This window comes from Marmota flaviventris, chromosome X (genome assembly GCF_047511675.1).
Source record: "Marmota flaviventris isolate mMarFla1 chromosome X, mMarFla1.hap1, whole genome shotgun sequence".
In the NCBI taxonomy this organism is placed as follows: Eukaryota; Metazoa; Chordata; class Mammalia; order Rodentia; family Sciuridae; genus Marmota; species Marmota flaviventris.
In genome coordinates this window covers 74,388,099-74,407,166 of record NC_092518.1, presented here as the reverse complement: position 1 = coordinate 74,407,166, position 19,068 = coordinate 74,388,099, and the positions used below count along the sequence as shown (strand labels likewise).

At 40.1% G+C, this 19,068-nt stretch overlaps 2 protein-coding genes across 5 annotated transcripts in view; one reads left to right on the top strand and one right to left on the bottom strand.

Annotated features, from left to right (window-relative positions):
• The window catches only part of Srpx2 (sushi repeat containing protein X-linked 2), a 27,012-nt gene extending 9,607 nt beyond the window's left edge, over nt 1–17,405 (top strand). For 2 of the 3 annotated variants that reach the window (XM_071606281.1, XM_071606282.1), the window contains exons 4-11: nt 5,107–5,298; nt 7,398–7,574; nt 7,866–7,992; nt 8,150–8,271; nt 9,548–9,727; nt 10,053–10,186; nt 12,502–12,623; nt 13,649–17,405. In XM_071606281.1, coding sequence (XP_071462382.1) covers nt 5,107–5,298; nt 7,398–7,574; nt 7,866–7,992; nt 8,150–8,271; nt 9,548–9,727; nt 10,053–10,186; nt 12,502–12,623; nt 13,649–13,829 — 1,235 coding nt within the window. In that variant the 3' untranslated portion in view covers nt 13,830–17,405. The remainder of the gene's footprint in view (nt 1–5,106; nt 5,299–7,397; nt 7,575–7,865; nt 7,993–8,149; nt 8,272–9,547; nt 9,728–10,052; nt 10,187–12,501; nt 12,624–13,648) is intronic. The other variant, XM_071606283.1, reaches the window with a different exon arrangement.
• Sytl4 (synaptotagmin like 4) overlaps nt 17,403–19,068 on the bottom strand; it is a 61,890-nt gene continuing 60,224 nt past the window's right edge. For both annotated transcript variants that reach the window (XM_071606279.1, XM_071606280.1), the window contains one exon: nt 17,403–19,068. In XM_071606279.1, coding sequence (XP_071462380.1) covers nt 18,920–19,068 — 149 coding nt within the window. In that variant the 3' untranslated portion in view covers nt 17,403–18,919.

Sequence of the window (19,068 nt, the reverse complement as noted above, 5' to 3'; positions counted from 1 at the left end):
AGGATGTGGTTCAGTTGTAAAGTGCCTCTGGATTCAATCCCCAGTACCAAAAAAGAAAAATATAAGTCACATGGCAACATTTGGCCTTGGGGTCTAATGTCTTATAGCTCTCTTCAGGACTTACTCTCAGGACATAAAATGAATCAAACATAGTTATTAATGATGAGTGGAAAGGAGTAGCCAGGATGTACAACCTGAGGTCCCAACCTCCCTTGTAAGACCCTTGTCACTTCATAATCAACAGCTCTGCAACTGTAGTGATTAAGGACTTTCTGTAATTTGGTGTCCCAGATGACAATCATATGTGTCACAGCTACATGCCAAGACACTGGAAATCACAATGTGTTGTTATTTGAATACTGATGAGAGAGGGGCTCAAACCCAGACATTGATTTAGGAAATACCACTCATAGGACTAAATATTTTACATGTGTAGTTTTAATTGATTCTTACCACAGTTCTATAGAATTGATTTATTATCCCTTGTTTTACAGATCAGGAAACTAAGCTCATGGAAGTTAAATTTAGGGTCACAGAGCTTAGAGGAGACAAAACAGGAATTTGTTTATTTTTTAAAAAAATTATTCTGTAGCTGTTGATGAACAGCATGACTTTATTTTATTTGCTTAATTTTGTTTGTGGTGCTGAGGATCGAACCCAGTGCTCCACACATGACAGGCAAGTACTCTGCCACTGAGCCACAGCCACAGCCCCACAAAACAGGAATTTAAACTCAGGTCTGTCTGAATTCAGAGCCATGCTTATTTCATCTCTTTCATTAAAAATGTAACTCACTGGGGCTGGGGCTATAGCTCAATGGTAGAGCACTCACCATGTGTGAGGCACTGGGTTCGAGCCTCAGCACCACATAAGGATAAAAAAATAAAGATATTGTCCATCTGCAACTAAAAAAAAATTTAAAGATATTTAAAAAATGTAACTAATTATCTAAAAAGAAAAAAAATAAAAACAACTGCTAAGCAATAAAAAACATATGATTATTGTAGAGCAAACTGCCCATGTAGCTTGGTACCATTTTCACTAATCTTGCATTTCCTGTTATTCCCTTATCATGAAACAGCTTGAAGTCAGAAATTCTTCTCTCAGGTGCACACTCAGTCTGCTGGGCTGCTGCTTTCCTCACAGCTTGACTCAGCCCTGAGCAAACTAGTCACTCTGCCTGGGTTATCTGAAGGTAATTACAGAGAAGGACCTTTCAAACCTGTTGTCAGTGCTCTTTTCATTACAAGCCTTTTTAAAAAGAGAGAACCCTTATAGCTCTTTGGCCCTGGACAAACTCTTATTATGTGCCAGTCAGTGTACTAAATATTTTATGTTATTTCATTTAAACAAATCACATCCTTACTAGGTAGTGATATGGAAATATTTCTAAGCTACAACATCCATTTTATTTTTTAAAAAAGGTAATGGTAGGAGCTGGAGGTATAGCTTAATGGTAGAGCATTTTCCTGGTATGTGTGAAGCCCTGGCAGAAGTTCAAGCCACAACAACACACCAAAAAAGCAATGGTGGTAACAATAGACATATACTGCTCCATGTGTTATAAAGGAGGGGAAACAAGATGATGTACCAACATTTGCATTATATGCATAAAGAAACTATTAACAATGGGGTCTTAGAACGAAAGTAGGATTGGGTGGGGACATTTTACTGGGTAATATATTATACCCTGGGGGGTTTGACCCATATGCATACATTACCTCTTCAAAAAGGTCAATATACCCTTCAAAATAGCTGCTGCAGTAGCAAATTTTGTACTTAGAAAAAACAAGGGTTTTAGAGAAAAAGTTCTGGTCAAATCCCAGCCCTATTTCTTATTTGCTGAGGAACCCTGGGAAAGTTACTTACTCATCTGTAAAATAAGGATAAATACCTACTTAGCCTCAGAGGGCTGTTGGGAGAACTATATGGGGTGATGTATATGAAGGAAAATTATGTAGTATGGTACCTAGTCATAGTAAGTACTCAATATAGACTAACACACATTTCCAAGCAGACATTCTCACCATACAGTATTTAATTTGTTTTGTTTTGTTTTGTTTTGTGGATTGAATCCTGGGGCACTTAGCTACTGAGCCACATCCCCCCAGACATTTTTATTTTGAGACAGGGTCTCGCTAAGTCACTTAGAGCCTCACTAAACTGCTGAGATTGGCCTCAAACTTGCCATCCTTCTGCCTCAGCCTCCCAAATGGCTATTACTGGCTGTAATAGTCATGTGCCACCACACCCAGCTACCATGCAGTATTTAACCATGTTCTTAGTTTCAGTTTCCCATTGGCATTCTTTGGGTACAGTTGTTCAGCCAGTTATGAATCTCTCTAACTGTATTGTCACCCCTCCCATATTTCTTCCTCTCATCCACATCACTGGCATGAAAAGTATTGACACATGCTTCACTTCATTTCTCCTGTTCTACCAGTCTGGTGGCCCTACCCAAAAAGGAAATGAGGTCAGTCTGCAATTACTTGTTCTCAAGTGCTCCTGGAGATCATCACTTCTCTACCAGATCATAAGTCATACCTTTAAATATTCTAGAAAACTATGCTTTCAGTGTCGCCAGGCTATAGTTCTCAGAGGCTACCTTCTTTCTTATTTGAAAATGGGGATTGTTGCTTTGCCCTTCACCAGCCTTCCAATGTTTTTTCTTTATGCCAGGATTCTTCTGGGCCAGCAAATTTGAACTTATTTACAATAGCTGGGCCTCTCTTACTGTCTCAGTATTTATCCTGAGCTTTCTATTTCCCTTTACCATGCTTGCTTTTTTATCAGTTTCAATCTGATGTGTATTTTCTTTTATGGAATAAGAGAAAAAATAGAATGGAAGTGATTGCTGAGGTCCCAACCTCCCATTTAAGGTCGTTGTAATATGTGTTGTGGCCTTATAATCAACAGCTCTGCAACTACAATGCTTAAGAGACTTTCTGTAATTTGGAGATGGTGTCTCCAGATGGCAGCCCTGTCACTGCCACAGGCTTGAAACTAATACTGGGAGCCCCAAACGTGGCGTTAGTTGAAGAATAGTTTTCTCTCTGTCATCTGTCTTCATTCTCCAGCTGCACTCAAGCAGAAGCTCCAGCCTTTCTTTTATCCTATAGCTCCTGATGTGCTTTTTGTTAAGTCTCAGAGTGGTTTGGGTTTTGTTTGTTTGTTTGTTCTTGTCCCTAGGATTTGGGAATCAAATCAGCTCACATGGGGCTTTAATCTTCCCAACCTTAGGCAAACAGATGTGGTACATGCTGTATAAACCTCCTTGGACAGGTGGCCCTCCATTTGTTTACATGTGTCTCTTTAAAATCCAAACCCATTGAAGAGTCATTTATTTATTTCGTACAGTCTGTGAGGCATCTTTATGATACCCTGTAACCTCTTTTGCTCAGTACTGAACTGAGATTAGACTTTCATTTCTAAGCAACCTTCTTTGCTGTCACTTTCCTTTTCTATCTCTAATGTATATTTTTGTGTTTTAATTATTTTTTGTTTTACATTCACATATAGTAGACTTCATTTTGGGGGGAATATAGTTCTGTGTGTTTTGACAAATGCATAGAGTGGGATATCAACCAAGATAATACAAAATACTTACATTGCCTCCAAAACTTGCCCAGTGCTACTCCTTTGAGATTATCCCTGACCTCAACCCCTCATCTTCAACAACCACTGATCTGCATCCTGTCCCTATATTTTTGCCTGAATGTGTCCCTATAGCTTTGTCATATAATGGAATCCTACAAAATGCAGTCTTTGGAATCTGGCTTCCTTCACTTCCCAAACTGCTTTTGAGATTTATTTATGTTGTTGCATGTATCAGCGCTTCATCCTTGTATATGGATAAACTAAAGTTAGTTTAATCATTCACCCATAGAAAGACATATATTTCCAGCTTTTGGCAATTATGATAGAATAACTTTAAACATTTGTGTATATTAAAATATTATTTTCAAAATTTTAATTTGTTCTTTTTATACATGACAGTAGAATATACAAGGTTGGAATATATCTTATTCTAATTAGGATCCCAGTCTTGTGGATGTACATGATAATGAGATTCACTTTAACTTTAAAAAATAGCACATCCAAAAAAAAAACTTTTCTGTATAGGATTTTGGTGTGAACTCAGGTTTTCATTTCACTTGGGAAAATACCTTAAAGTGTATTTCAAAATCATTTAGTAAACATATTTTCTTTGCAATAAGATTTATTATTACCTTCATAAGAAACTACTAAATTATTTTCCAAAGCAGCTATGTTTTTGCATTTCCACCAGCCATGTATGAGAGTTCCAATGTCTCTCTTTATTACTGCCATTTTTTAAAATTTAGACATTCTAATGTTTCTACTAATGATATCTCATTGTGGTTTTAATTTGCATTTTTAATGTCTAATAATGCTCAACACCTTTTCATGTGCTTATTTACCATCAGTACTTTGGTAATATGTCTGTTCATCCTTTGTCCATGTTATAGCTAGATTGTTTGCTTTTTTTACTGTTGACTTTTGATAGTTCTTTTTATATTTGAGATATTAGTCCTTTGTTGGATATGTAGTTTGCAACTATTTTCTACCAATTTGTGCCTTGTCTTTGATCTCTTAATAGTGCCTTTCATAGAGCAAAATATTTTAATTTTGACAATGTCCAACTTATTGACTTTTTATGAATTGCAGTTTTGGTGTTATATTTTAGACTTTTTCGCCTAGTCCTCATTCCCAGTGATTTTCTACTAAGTTTTTTTCCTACAAGTTTTGTATTTTTCTTTTTTACACTTAAGTACATCATCCATTTTGAATTAATTTTTGTATAATTTCTTGTATTAGTTTGTCTTTTCTTTTTTCCCTTTTCTTTTCTTTCTCTCTCTCCTTTCTGTCTTCCTATGAAGTTTCAATTGTTCCAGCTCCATTTGTCTGAAAGGTCCTTTCCTCCATTGTATTGTTTTGGCAACTTTGTCAAAAAATCATTTTGGTACACTGGTGTAGATCTATTTCTGAGATCGCTGTTCTGTCCCATTGATATGTTACTGCCCTTTTACCAACACCATACTGTCTTAATTATTATGATTCTAGCTTACTTTTCTCCTGTTGCTACAGTCCCCCGATGGTGTTACACATTAAATATCCAGGATGGAGAAGCCACATGCTACTCACCAAGGGGAGAAAATTATCACAGTAGCCTAGGTACTCGTTGCGAGCTCTCCTGTGACCGTGGCTTTCGACTGATTGGACGGAGATCAGTGCAATGCCTGCCAAACCGCCGTTGGTCTGGAACTGCCTACTGCAGGCGTAAGTTGCATGTGTGCACATGCTGACATGAGCATGAGAGATGCCAGCCAGTCACTGAGGGTATCTCCCTGGAGGTGTTATTATGCCTTTCTTTCAAGTTTAAATTGGGAATTTTCCAGAGCCCCCCCCCCATTGAGGCATTTCCTCATCCTAACATTCTACTTTATTTTCTATTCCTGTAGTTACTGTCTGAGTGATTTGGGCATTTAAGTAACAGCCAGCCCTTCCAACTCAGGGAACTCAGAAGTGCATGTAGGAGGTTGAGGCTTGACCCCAAGGCCTGATGTGGACCTGGGCCTTCTTTTGGAGTTCTGGAGGATATACAGTTTCAGATTCTTTCCCATTTGTGGTCAAGTTCTGTTCTTCCTGGCCTATAGCCTTAGAATGCCTTGCCAGTGAAGCTATGAAACGTCTCTGCTATTATTCATTTTCTTCCAAAAGTCAGAAAGGAGAATCCCTAAGGTTAGGATATAAGGATATTAATAGACACACATCCCAAACCATGTCTCCCTTTAACATCCAAACCCCCAGCTATTATTCAAACTCCATAGTCTACCTCCTTTTAGCAGATGAGCTTTGAATATTCATGTGTCCATCACTGAATACTATTTGTAGGACATCCTGTATTGTATAGGGGGCCTGTATTGGTCACTGCAAGAGCTTACTCAATTCCTCACCTACCCTCAGGCCACTTATAGCCTAATGGGATAGAAATGTGTGCACATGAATGTTGTATACCTGGACGCAGAGGACTGAGCATTCAGAGAAATGAGGTTGGTCAGAGAAGTTGGTGTGGAGTAGAGGAGAAGCCTGATAGCCAGAAAGAAGTCAGTACCATCCTCTGGGTGACTGTAATTAAGTTGTTTTAGGATTTAAACCCCATTATTTCCAAAATAAATTTGAATTGGCCTGACAAATTGAAATAAACAAAGCTATAAATTATAAGCAAGCATAAAACCAGTTAAAAGAACGGAGGCATGCATATTTCCAGGTTCCTAGATTGAGTTGATTATTACACTGAGCATTAAATCTAGCTTTGAGCTTCCTTGTAAGAGACAAAAGGACAAACACTTTGGATCTATTATTTTCACTGTCATATAATACTAAACAAACAAATTCATCTGAAGACACAAACTTTTCTCTTGGCTCTAATTTCAAGGAGATCATTTTTGCATAGGTTTTTACATATCAGATATTGGAAAACAAAAAAGGCAATAAACTTGAAATCTGGTTTGGCCAAGAAACAAAACGAAAGTAGCTTATATAGAATCTTCATTCAAAGTTTCAAATATTCAACTTATGCAGGATTTGAACTAAGACAATCTAAAGAAATATATAGCCCTACTTCTCTTAAGTATCAATTATCACAAACAAGACTTCCACAAACACAGGGTTACAATTATTTCATGGTGGCAGTCTCTGATACACCACGTGGTATCTAAAGCACACAGATTCCTCCTTAATCAAATACCACCACACCTGCCCTTCAGGCACTGGCCTGACTTGTACTATCACATGGACATAAAGCCATCCCACTCTGGCATGTAAGTGAGAAGTGGCTGTGCAAGCATTGAAATGATACTCAAAAGAAGCTTTGAGCATACTCAAGAGCTTATAGCATCTGAGGAACAAGAGATGAAAACTAACAACTGCTGAGGCTCTAAATGAGCCTAGAGGTTTATAGGCATTGTATCTGTTAATTTGTACAACAATGTTGTGAAGCATACACATTTTACAATTTAAAAAAAAAACACTGAGACTAATAGAGATTAGGCAATTTTTCAAGTCATAGAGCAAATAAGAGGTACAGCTGGCATGCCAGCTCAGGTCTGACTCTGAAGTTCAAGTGCTTGGACAGGTAATTTACTTCTTTGAGACACCCCCACCCCCTTGCACATACACCAAGAGTGCTTCTACACCTTGTAATATGAAAATTAAAAAGGCAGTTCAGGGGGAAAGCAGTGTGGCATAAAAATGTAAAGCAGTTTGGGTCAGGTTTCTGTATATTCATTGTCTCTGATATGGTTCTCCATGAGCTAGATGCATCACCTCCAGTTAGTCCCACAGGCCACTGAGCTTGCCACTTGCTTCTCTCTTAGAGATGAGATGTCATGCACTGCCATTCATCACTAGTGGCACCTACAGCTGCACAAATGGAGTGCTTCTTGACTCCCGCTGTGACTATAGTTGTTCTAGTGGCTACCACCTAGAAGGTGACCGCAGCCGAATCTGCATGGAAGATGGGCGATGGAGTGGAGGCGAGCCTGTATGTGTAGGTAAATGCCAGTTGCTCCTATTTTTCCTGCTGCAAAGAGTCATCCTAGCATTATGTCCACAAGCAAAATGGAATTCTAATTGCAAAGATATTCCTGCTCACTATGAAGGGGGCCCCATGAGCACAAGCTTAACAAAATGATTACTTCCCCTAGAGTCAGGCTTCTTTCCCCAGTCTCCCTGAAAACCTTGAACTTTCTACTTACCCAGTGGTGTGTGGTATTGTTTCAATGGGTCCCCTCCAGGGAAGGCAGGGGGCCCACAAATTGACACTTGATTTTTGACCTTCATAGACATAGATCCTCCCAAGATCCATTGTCCCCACTCACGTGAGAAGATAGCAGAGCCAGAGAAACTGACTGCTAGAGTCTACTGGGACCCACCCGTGGTGAAAGATTCTGCTGATGGTACCATCACCAGGTGAGCTTCAGTAACACATGCTTTCCAACAGCATCTCCCAGTCCCTCAGTCTGTTCATATTGAAACTGTACAGGCTGAGACCACAGTGATTATGTTCTTCAGATCTCAATTCTAAGTATCTTTTTCCTCAGTAGCTCCTTCATCCTATCTCAATCAGGGTAACACTTCGGGGCCCAGAGCCTGGTTCTCACTTTCCTGAAGGAGAGTATGTGATTCGTTACACCGCCTATGACCGATCTTATAACCGGGCCAGCTGCAAGTTCATTGTGAAAGTACAAGGTCAGAAGAAAATTCTTCAGTTTTTACATTGTTCATTGTTCCTGCTCTACCCTGAGTTTCTATAAGCCCACGATGACCCTCTCCTCTCTATGCCTGAAACAGGCTTCACCAAAACAGGTTCATTAATGAAGCTTCCATTACATGTACATACAAATGCTACAAAAACTTTGACTCTTTTTTCTTATTCTCCTAAAACTAGATAAAATTCATGAAGATACTCTGTATCCATTTCTTTTCTTTAAAAAAAATAGTTGTAAATGGACACAATAGCTTTATTTTATTTTTATTCATTGTTATGTGGTGCTGAGGATCAAACCCAGTGCCTCACACATGCCAGGCAAGTACTCTACCACTGAGCCACAACCCCAACTCCCCCATTTCTTTTCTTGACTTTCAAAATTATCAAATCTCATCAATCTTCAATCTGAATCACTCACTTCTTCTGAAACAGGTAGTGTTGTCTACTTGATTCTTCCACCTTTGCTTTGTGTCACATTGGTTTGTTTTGCTTTTCTCATTATAAAAATAATTCATACTCATTACTGGATATCCAAAAAATAAAGAACTATATAAAGTGAAAAAAAAATCTATGACCCCATCATCTAGAGGCAATTGCTATTAACCTTTTGGCATTTCCTTTCCAGTCTTTTCTCTATGCATACTTGACAAACATAATATTGAGATTAGGCTGTGTATTTAATCATGTATCACACTTTTCATTTTTCATTAAAACATATTTTCCATATTCCTTTTTTATTTTATTTATTTTTATGTGGTGCTGAGGATCGAACCCAGGGCCTCCCATGTGCTAGGGGAGCACTCTACCGCTGAGCCACAACCCCAGCTCTCCCATATTCTTTAAGATTTCTTCAGAAATATTATCAATGACAGCATAACATTATGCTCTAAGAATATATCATGATTTGATTAATCCTCCCAGTCATGAACATTTACCACTCTTCCAACTTATTTCTACTATAAAAAGTAATTCTGCAAGGTGTTCATATTCATACAGGGCATCATAGTATCTGTAAACATAGATGACAATATTTTCTTTCACAGATTCATAGTTTTTTGAAGACAATGTATATATTAACCGGTGTTTCTAATCTCTGTTTATATTTCAAATTTAATTCCTTAAGAAATGAAAATTCTTGCTCTATCTCCAATCATTGGAAATATAGAAAATCATCCTGATTATCTCAAGTTCTAGAAAGCCCAGAGTAGGCACCTTCTAGAAACACCATAATCCCTAACTTGAATTTCTCCCTGACAGTGAGACGCTGCCCAGTTCTGAAACCACCGCAGCATGGCTACCTCACCTGCACCTCAGCAGGCGACAACTATGGTGCCACCTGTGAATACCACTGTGATGGTGGTTATGAGCGCCAGGGAACCCCCTCCCGGGTCTGCCAATCCAGTCGCCAGTGGTCGGGATCACCACCTATCTGTACTCGTGAGTGAAATCAGGAAATGGGAAGAGTTAATCAAGGGTACTCTGGAGGATTCCCCCATAGCTTAGGGGTCTAATAGTGATGTGAATGATGCGGGAATAGGGTCTTCTGAGACACATCTATTATGAGGGGCAACATTCCACCTAGAATATGCCTACCCCAAGAAGAGTTTAAAATCTCCAAGTTTCTTTCAGGATTTCTTTCCAGGGAAGGGAGAAACAACCAGAAAGATTAATTCAAAAACTGGAACTCCTCAAGATGTTAGCATTACCCAATCGGTGTGAAAGAAAAGGACAGTCTCTGACTGACCGTCTGCATCTGCCCTAGCCATGAAAATTAATGTCAATGTCAACTCAGCTGCTGGCCTCCTGGATCAGTTCTATGAGAAACAGCGACTCCTGATCATCTCAGCTCCTGATCCCTCCAACCGATATTATAAAATGCAAATCTCTATGCTACAGGTAAGGCCCACTCCCCTAAAGAGGACTTAGCTCCTTTTTTTACCTTCTTATCTTTCTCAAATCAAATTATTGCTTTCTGCAGCACAAATCCCACTTCTTCAAACTTTTACTTGGTAGCATTTGATCAGTTATATCCTAGATGTATTTAGTAGATTGCTAAAACCTGCTGTGCTTTTACTGAAAAGGCAACAAGGCCACTGAAGTAGTAGATGTGACTTTTGGGGGACTGGGTGAAGGTTGGGAAGGGAGTGTGACAAAGCACTCTAGAGAGACTTATAAGACAGATAAGATCAAATGTCAATTCTAGGAGTTAAATCCATTTGTGTTTTCAAGGAATAATAGCACTAAGGAACACTTAGATCAGAACCTGGTTCTGATCTACATGTTTTGCATATACTCATCTAATTCTCACAATAGTCCTTGTAAGGTATATGCTATTATAATCTCCATTAAATAGGTGGGGGAACTGAGACATAGTGAGATTAAGTGATTTACTCAGAGTCACTATATAGTAAGTGGTACACGTGGGATTGAACCCAGGCAGTCTAGCTGCAGTGTTTGTGCTCTCAACCACTACCAGTAGGACAGTGATTGTGATATCTCAAAGTAAAAATAAAGTTGTACGATGATTGTGTTAGCTTTGCATCGCTATGACTGATTTAGCAAATTAAAGTTTATTTTAGGATCATAGTTTCAGGGGTTCAGTTCATAGTTGGCCTACTCCATTGCTCTGGGCCTGAGGTAAAGCAGAACATCATGGAAAAAGGGCAAAGCAGAGGAAAACTCCTCAGCTCATGGCATCCAGGGAGCATGCAAGCAGTTACAGGGAAACAGGGACAAAAATATATAACCCCCAAGGGCACATTCCCAGTTACCTACTTCTTCCAGCCACATTCTACTTGCTTACAGTTACCAACCATATAGTGGTCCTTTCAAATTATTCATCCATCAAATGGATTAATTCACTGATTAGATTATGGCACTCATAATCTAATCATTTCACCCCCTGCCTTAACATAGGAGCTTTTTTCGGGGGATACCTCATATCCAAACCATAACAATTATTTTTAACATACTAAGAGATACCTAGCCAAACTCACTACTGGGGAAAGGAGAGGTAAATAGGACAGAATAGATATGACCATGAGGACTTATAAAAAGAACACACTAGGTTGCTAAAGAGAATGTTCTGACATGACTAAGTGGCTCTAGGGAGCTTCAAGGGGCCAAATATTTAGGTAAATTAAGCAGCTATTTAGGGGTTTCCTAAAGGTTGAATCATAGAAGTTGTCAAGTCAATGTTAAGAGGCCCATGACGGCAGCAGTTTAGCCAAAAAGGTGAACCTGGGAGTCTAGACCAAAAAGGACCTTATATCTCCATGGATCCAAAAAATAAAACAGACAAAATCAACAGTTTAGTTTAATGGGAAGCAAGAAAAAAAAGGAATCTGCCAGCAAGGACAGTGACTTTGAGGTCAGGATGAGAGGAGGAGATCAAAGGCAAAACAGATGCGGGGCACCAGGGAATGTTCAATACTACTTTAAGCCTCATTCTGGCAACTGGCTAATTGGAGACCTTACTGGACAAAGCAGGACAAAGAGCCAGTATAGGTAGGGTTACAGGAGTTTGCTACCCAGTGTAAAGAAGGCAATTAAGGGGATAAAGACCACTGGCCATTATTTTGGATAAATCGACTGAGAGAAGGCCCTGGGATGTAGCCTAGTGATAAAGAGGACATACTTGGGTAAGTGGTATAAGTCCTCAGTCTGAATCTTTGCTCATCATCTTATTGTCATACAAATTTGGGCAAGTTACTTTTGCCTCTTCAGAATGACACCACCTACCTTGTTAGGTCTATTGTAAGGATTAAATTAGTTGATTTCTACAAAGTATTAAATAAATGTAAATAAATAAGAAACAACAGTCATTATTATCATATCACAATAGCCATCCATTAAGAACCTAAGTAGTTTAAAACCTATGAAAAGCTAAGCAATGATTGATTATGTTCCCGCAGTAGCAGCTTAATAATTATGCTTCTCTTTTCTATTCCTCATTGTATAACCAGTTTCATACACTTCAGTAGAAGGAATGGAACAATTTTGTAGGACTGATGGAAGGAAAAGGTTTTGTAGATCTCATATTGTGATCTGTGTGATCCTATGATTGTGTGATCCTATGATTGTGTGATCATTGCAGGAGAAGCCCCCTCCTGTCCCACACTGCCTCATGTGGTCCCAGAAGGAATCAATCAAGTAGCCTGAGATTTGAGGGCAAAGGCCTGTTCCATTAAATGTTCTCTCCCTCTTCCCAGCAATCCACCTGTGGACTGGACCTGCGGCATGTGACCATCATTGAGCTGGTGGGGCAGCCACCTCAGGAGGTGGGGCGCATCCGGGAGCAACAGCTGTCAGCCAGCATCATCGAGGAGCTCAGGTCCAGGCTGGGAGGCTATAGGTTGGGGATGGGCAGAAACCCTAGGCAGGACACTAGCAACAGAGGGTTGTGACAAAACTACTCTCTTGAATTACTTCTTGTGTTTGAACTCTTATGGATGCATATAGGTAAGACCAGAGAGTGATTCTTAACACTGGCAAGGCATGTGAATCAAATGGGGCTTGAAAATGCAATTACCAGGCCCCACCTTTGTGGTTTTTTATAATGGCACCTCAGGTAACTTTGAAGCACAGTCAGGACTGAGACAGTTAACCCAAACTTGACTCATAGCAGCCTGAGATCCTGTTGCTTCATGACTTTCTCTTTTTACTGTCTGTCTCCAAAAGGCTTCTTAAGGCACTAAAATCTGAATCATATCCATCAGCCCATAGGGAAGAGGTTAGAAGTGACAGGTGGTAGAAGTTGACTTTTCTCATCATCTATACATTATCAGCCTTCCAGTGCTTCCACATATACTCAGGGACAGTAAAGCCATCTGTGTTGTCTGTTCTAGAAACAATACCTGCCTCCAGGGCTCAATATTAGTGGGGATATTCAGTCTCAATTAGAAAGACTAAGAAATACTCAGAGGAAGGACACTGCAGACTTGCCGCCTTGGATGGAATAGTTAATCAGGTAGTATTTATCACCTTCAGGGTTGCCATGTATAATGTGCATGTGTATCATCATGTCTATGATGGGCACCCCCTGGAGTTTTTCCATGCAGGATTCTTAGTCCTGCTTAAAGGAGTCTACAATAGAAGCACAGCCTAGTAATAACAAAGTTGCCCCAGCTGGGATGAGGAAGGGAGAGCTTAGCAGTGCTAAACACATAGAATCAGCAAGATTTGGACTTTAGCAGAAAAAAGCAAAGAAACTTGAGATAGATAGGTAGTAGAGGGGATGGAGATGGGATTTGGGAGGGACTAGTCCATCAGTGGAGCTGTGAAAGATCAGAGGGTAGTAGAGCCCTGTGGGACAAATGCCCAGACAAGTCTCACACCTTCCTGGGCTGCTCTCTCTAGGCAATTTCAGCGCCTTACTCGCTCCTACTTCAATATGGTGCTGATTGACAAGCAGGGTATTGATCGGGAACGCTACATGGAACCTGTAACCCCTGAGGAAATCTTCACATTCATTGATGACTACCTGCTCAGCAACCAGGAACTGATCCAGCGCCGGGAGCAAAGGGATGTCTGCGAGTGAACTTGAGCCAGGGCAAGGTTGATGTCAAGGGAAAATTACCCTAGTTAGCTGAAACTGAGGCCTAATAAAAGAAAGAAATGGTTTCCCACAGTTCTAGGGACAGGATTCTGAGGTGAGTGAGGTTTGCCAATCCAGAGATATTTCTAGACATCATTTTAGGACTGTGCCATAGTTTCCGTAAGCAAGTCTATGCTTCAGTTAGCACTGGAGGAGACTCTGAAGCTAAGCAGGGACTGAGTACAGGCTTTGAGCAGTGCATTGGGGATAGGAAGTCTTCATTTCCTAACCCGGGCCTCTGCCCTGCTCTCCAAAGTCTTTCAGATAAGTAAATTCTAAATTGATTCACTTACCAGTTGTGTTTTAAATGCTTCCTATACCCAGAGGTGACAGCAGAGGGCAGCACCATTGCAAAAGACATCCAGTACACTTCAAGAAGTGTAGCTGCATTTTCCTTACAATTTAACTATCTCTGTGGCTGGGATGGGATGGCATGGATCTACAAAACATTATTGAACATATTTGTCATTTCCCCTTGTAGGGCATTGGGCTAAAAATATTGTTTGAACTATTGCTTCATCGAGAGTTACAAAAACATTGCCATGGGAGGGAGTTTGGGAAGAAATAGCTAGTCACAGCATAATGCTGTCTCCTGGCCCTTCCAGCTGGCTCACAGGCAAGAACCTCTATCTACTGAGGCCTCCATTCCCCATAACAAAAGGTAGACAGTATTGTTCCTTCATTAGGGGAACCTCCTTCCCATTCCATGATCTAGGGTACTTCAAAACTACCACTAAAGATAGTAGGGAAAGAAAGCAGACTCCACCTCAGGTATTAACTTCCTCGGATAGCCACAGAGCAGGTGGGATCTACAGTGGCACAAAGTCAAGTCTTAAGGAGCAGGCCTGAAAGTAAATTGAGGATGGGTTATTGGGCTTTTAGAAAATGGAGCCCCAGAGTCCTGGTTTTTGTTTCGTATGTATATGTGTGAGCTAGGAGATGAACCCATGGCCCTGCACAGACTATGCATGCACTCTACCATGGAACTACATCCCCAGCCCCAGATTCTTCTTCAGTCCTACCCAATGGGGTGTCAATGTTTGAAAGAAAAGTGTTCTTCCCCTTCCTGTTGAGAACCTTCTTTTATAAGTTCATGGAATCCATAGTCATAATTAAGACTAAGCAGTCTTTTCCTTTGATTTTAACCAGGGGTCATCAATGGAAAGCTAGAGGGTAGAGGAAATAGGCTGGCTGGGAGGCTCAAGCATTCACTATGTGCCAGTGCCATTCTAAATACCCTACTGATTCACTCTGAGGTCTTCACAAGAAACCTATAAGGTAGGAACTGTTATTACCTCCCTTTTACAGATGAGAGAATTGAAGCTCAGTGAGGATAGGCAATCTACCTAAGATAACTAATAAGTGCCACTTATTAGTGACAGAGTCAGCATTAAAACAATAGCAGTCTGGCTCCAGAGTCAATGTTCTTAGTTTGCCATCTGGCTTCTACTTCTTTTTCTACTCCCCATTTAAAGTCAGTTGAACACTCTAAGCAAGAAAGTTTCCATCTTCTAAAATCCTACTCAGATACAAGACTCAGAGTAGTCCCTGGAGGAAAGAGGGAAATGAACATCTTTCCACCCAAGAAAATTTGCTCTTTAAAGCAGAGTGATAGGACATAAATCATGAGTCCAGAACATATGGGGGTAGTAGTGAGTCAGAGAGAAGCTATTTCCACTGGGGGTTTAGTGGAAATCTCATTTTCAAAATGCAAAATAAAATGTTAGGCAGCTTCTGGGTGGAATGGAACATGGAAGAAATGATCAAACTTGGAACAAAAAAAAAAATCCCTTCTTCATCTTCCCTTCAGGGGAATACAGAAGCTTTGAAAGGCCAAGGGCGAGTTATGGGTAGAAGGCAAAATACAATGAGTTCATGTGGGGAATTTCTGGTTAGACAAGGTCTGTGGTTCCAAAGGCAAAGATTGCACACTGGAGAAGATAAATGCCCTTCCTTGTCTTTATCACTAATATTCCAAGTGGCAAGCCAGGATAGACTGCAAGCCAAAGGCCCAACAGATAACAGAGGGGGCTCATTACTCCCTGAGCAGAGTTCCCACCTGGGCCTGATTCTTGCATGTAAATGCTTCTCTAGCTTAAAACAACTAAAGAGCTATAATTTCATTTTGAGTAGTCAAAACAAGTCAATCTTGCTTTCTTTCGCTAGTTTTACTATAACCTCCTTTGTAGATTATGACTCAAGAAATCCCAACTCCTAAAGCAGGGGAAAGAGATTGAAGTAGGGTTGGGGTTGTGACTCAGTAGTAGAGTGCTTGTCTAGCATATGCGAGGCCTGGGTTCCATCCTCAACACCACATAAAAATAAATAAATAATTTAAAAAGAGAGAGAGAGAGAGAGAGAGAGAGAGAGAGAGAGAGAGAGAGAGAGAGACCAAAGCAGAACCAGGCCCACAGCCAGCCCAAAGGGACTAGCAAGATCCTGATATATACATATCTCTATTTCTCTCTTTAAACCTCTCTGGGGACACACATACATACACATACACACACACACACACACACACACACACAGTATAAAGTCACTAAGCTGGCTAAGTAATAACCAAAACATTCTGATTTTTCTATTTTGTAAATTAAACCCATATTTTAGAAGAGATGAGTCATCCCTTCCTTTGATTCTTCCCATAACACACATACCATTCTCACATGCTTCAGTAGAATCAGACCTTGATTCGAATCTCAATTCTATCATAAGGACTCAAGTTTCCTCATCTGTAGGAAGGGAAGATTTCATACTGCATATGGTATAATAGAAAGATCAATATATAAAGTCTTATATCAAAAGGCATTTGATAAATATTAATACCTTTTTGCACAAGAGATCAAGAATCACTTGGCCTCTACCTAGAAACCCAGAGCCTAAATTCAGAGATGGGTTACTTAGCATCTGTGTTATTTATTTCTCAAAACTAAATGATGGGGACCTGGGGTTGTGGCTCAGTGGTAGAGCTCTTGCCTACTATGTGTGAGGCACTGGGTTTGATTCTCAGCACTGCATATAAATAAATGAACAAAATAAAGGTCCATCAACATCTAAAAAATATTTTAAAAAGACCTCAATGATGGTAGTAGAAGCAGAGGAAGAAGTCCCCAATTCCCAGAAGAATCGAAGAATCTAGAAAGAAGTGCTTATAACAGGGAATGTGTTTCTTCAGCTCCTATGTGAACATCTCTCCCCTACTCTAGCAAGGGAGGATCCATAAAGCCAAAGGTGGACTTCCCTTGGTACTTGAGAAATAGAAAAGTGGTGCCTCTTTTAAGATGGATTTTTAGTTCTCTCCGTAGATACCAAACATACAGGACAAGGGGTTCAAACCCAGGAAAAGTATCAGGCAGCAATGTGGAGAAAGGCAAATTTTCTTCAAATCAGCATATGATGATTAGGGAAAGGCATTTGTCACTCTGGTTCTTACCCTTCAAGCCACGTGTAGAAAGGAACAATAGTAAGTCAGGACATCATACACAAAGGCTTCCACAGAACTAATGAATGAAAACATTTGACAAGTCAGAAAGCTTTATTGAAGCACACATTCATTTCAAGGGTGGGAAACAAAAGAGCAAGTTACAACACAGGATCTCAAGTTATGCTTTTCATTACAGTGTCAATCCACACCAAACAAACCTTTTTAAACATTCCTCAGTTTAGTTCACACATGCAATAGAAACTGCCATACCTGCCCTCCTCAATCCAGTGGCCTTATAGGACCATCAGCTAGCAACTGCCTCTACTGAAAGGGATTTTTTCTGGTATAGGCTCCTTCTACACACAAATTTGTGTGGAATAAACTCATATGAATAAAAAGGTCAGTTTGTAAGAGTATAAGAAAGTGAAAGTTATTTTACCAGAACCCTCTTCAAAAAGCCTCAACACTACCACACCCATGTTACATGTAGGTCAAGTTGAGGAAACAATAGAAAAAATGGGAGCTGAAACTACATCAGATAGGAGGTCAGAATAACTGGGAGATTCTCTATCCACGTTATCTTGGAGTACTAACAGTCCCCAGTCTGGGCAAGCACTGTGCCATTTTAGATAGTCTTTAGCTCTTCTGACTGATACAGAGGTATGTGGACCATATTCTGCAAAGCAACACATCTCAGACACAAACACTGAGGAAGATGTGGTACATGAGTGAAGATGTCTCATCTTTCATTAGAGAAGTGAGTTCTCTCTCAATTAACTGCTGTTATCAGTTTAAAATTCTGAGACATCAGTATGAGCTGTGAAACACTTTACCCTCAGACATGCAAGTCCTCTGGGATCAGCCAGAAGGTCTCACTGGGCATGTTCATGACTCCGTCAAAAGGCCATTATCTAATTAAAGTGCTTTTCTAAACTAACTCCATTATAAGGATTCCCCAGAGGTCTAGTAAAGGCATATAGAACTGGAAGGAGCTGGGGAGTTTTCTTTTCATATCAAAGAAAACCATACACCCAAGCAAGGTGAAAACTACTTAACAAGAAGACAAGTTAAAAGCCAAGTTCCAGAAAATTATCCAGGTAGAACATGAATTAAAAGTATAAATTAGAGAGAAGGAGAAGACCTATTTACCTCTCTCCCATATTGCCCTGTCTTTAGCGACCCAAAACTGCTTCCTAGAACCTTAGCCTCAGATCAGGTACACCTTAAACTACAGACTAAAACTAATGCCAAAGGTAGCCAGGGCTCCCTGGAGAAATAAGAACAAAAATATTAAGACAGAAAATAGAAAGTTGTTTTAAAAGGTTTTTAAGTTAATTAAATCTCATAATGATGAAAGAAAGAATGGACTCTGAAATATACTAGATTGTGCACAAATAAAAACATTTCAAAGAGGCCCTTTTTCTTGAGCCTGCTTTTTAAAGGGGAACAAGGCTGCATCACTCTAGCTAGCATAAGATTTGCAGAAATACGTGCTTGTACATACACATCCAACACACACACATATTAAATTAGAAATATTTGCTCTTAGTTTTGTCACTTCCTCTGATTTGCCCTGGCCAGGGCTGGACCTGTAGAATATGACAAGAACTCATAAACCCAGCTTCTGCTTGGCCATTGAAGAACGGAGTTGCAGAGTCCCTTCAGCCCAAGACCCTGGGTACTGTCGCATCTTCTGCCACAGGTTCACTTCTTCCCCAGTCGAGTCCATCCAGTCCACCACTTCCCCATTACTGATCC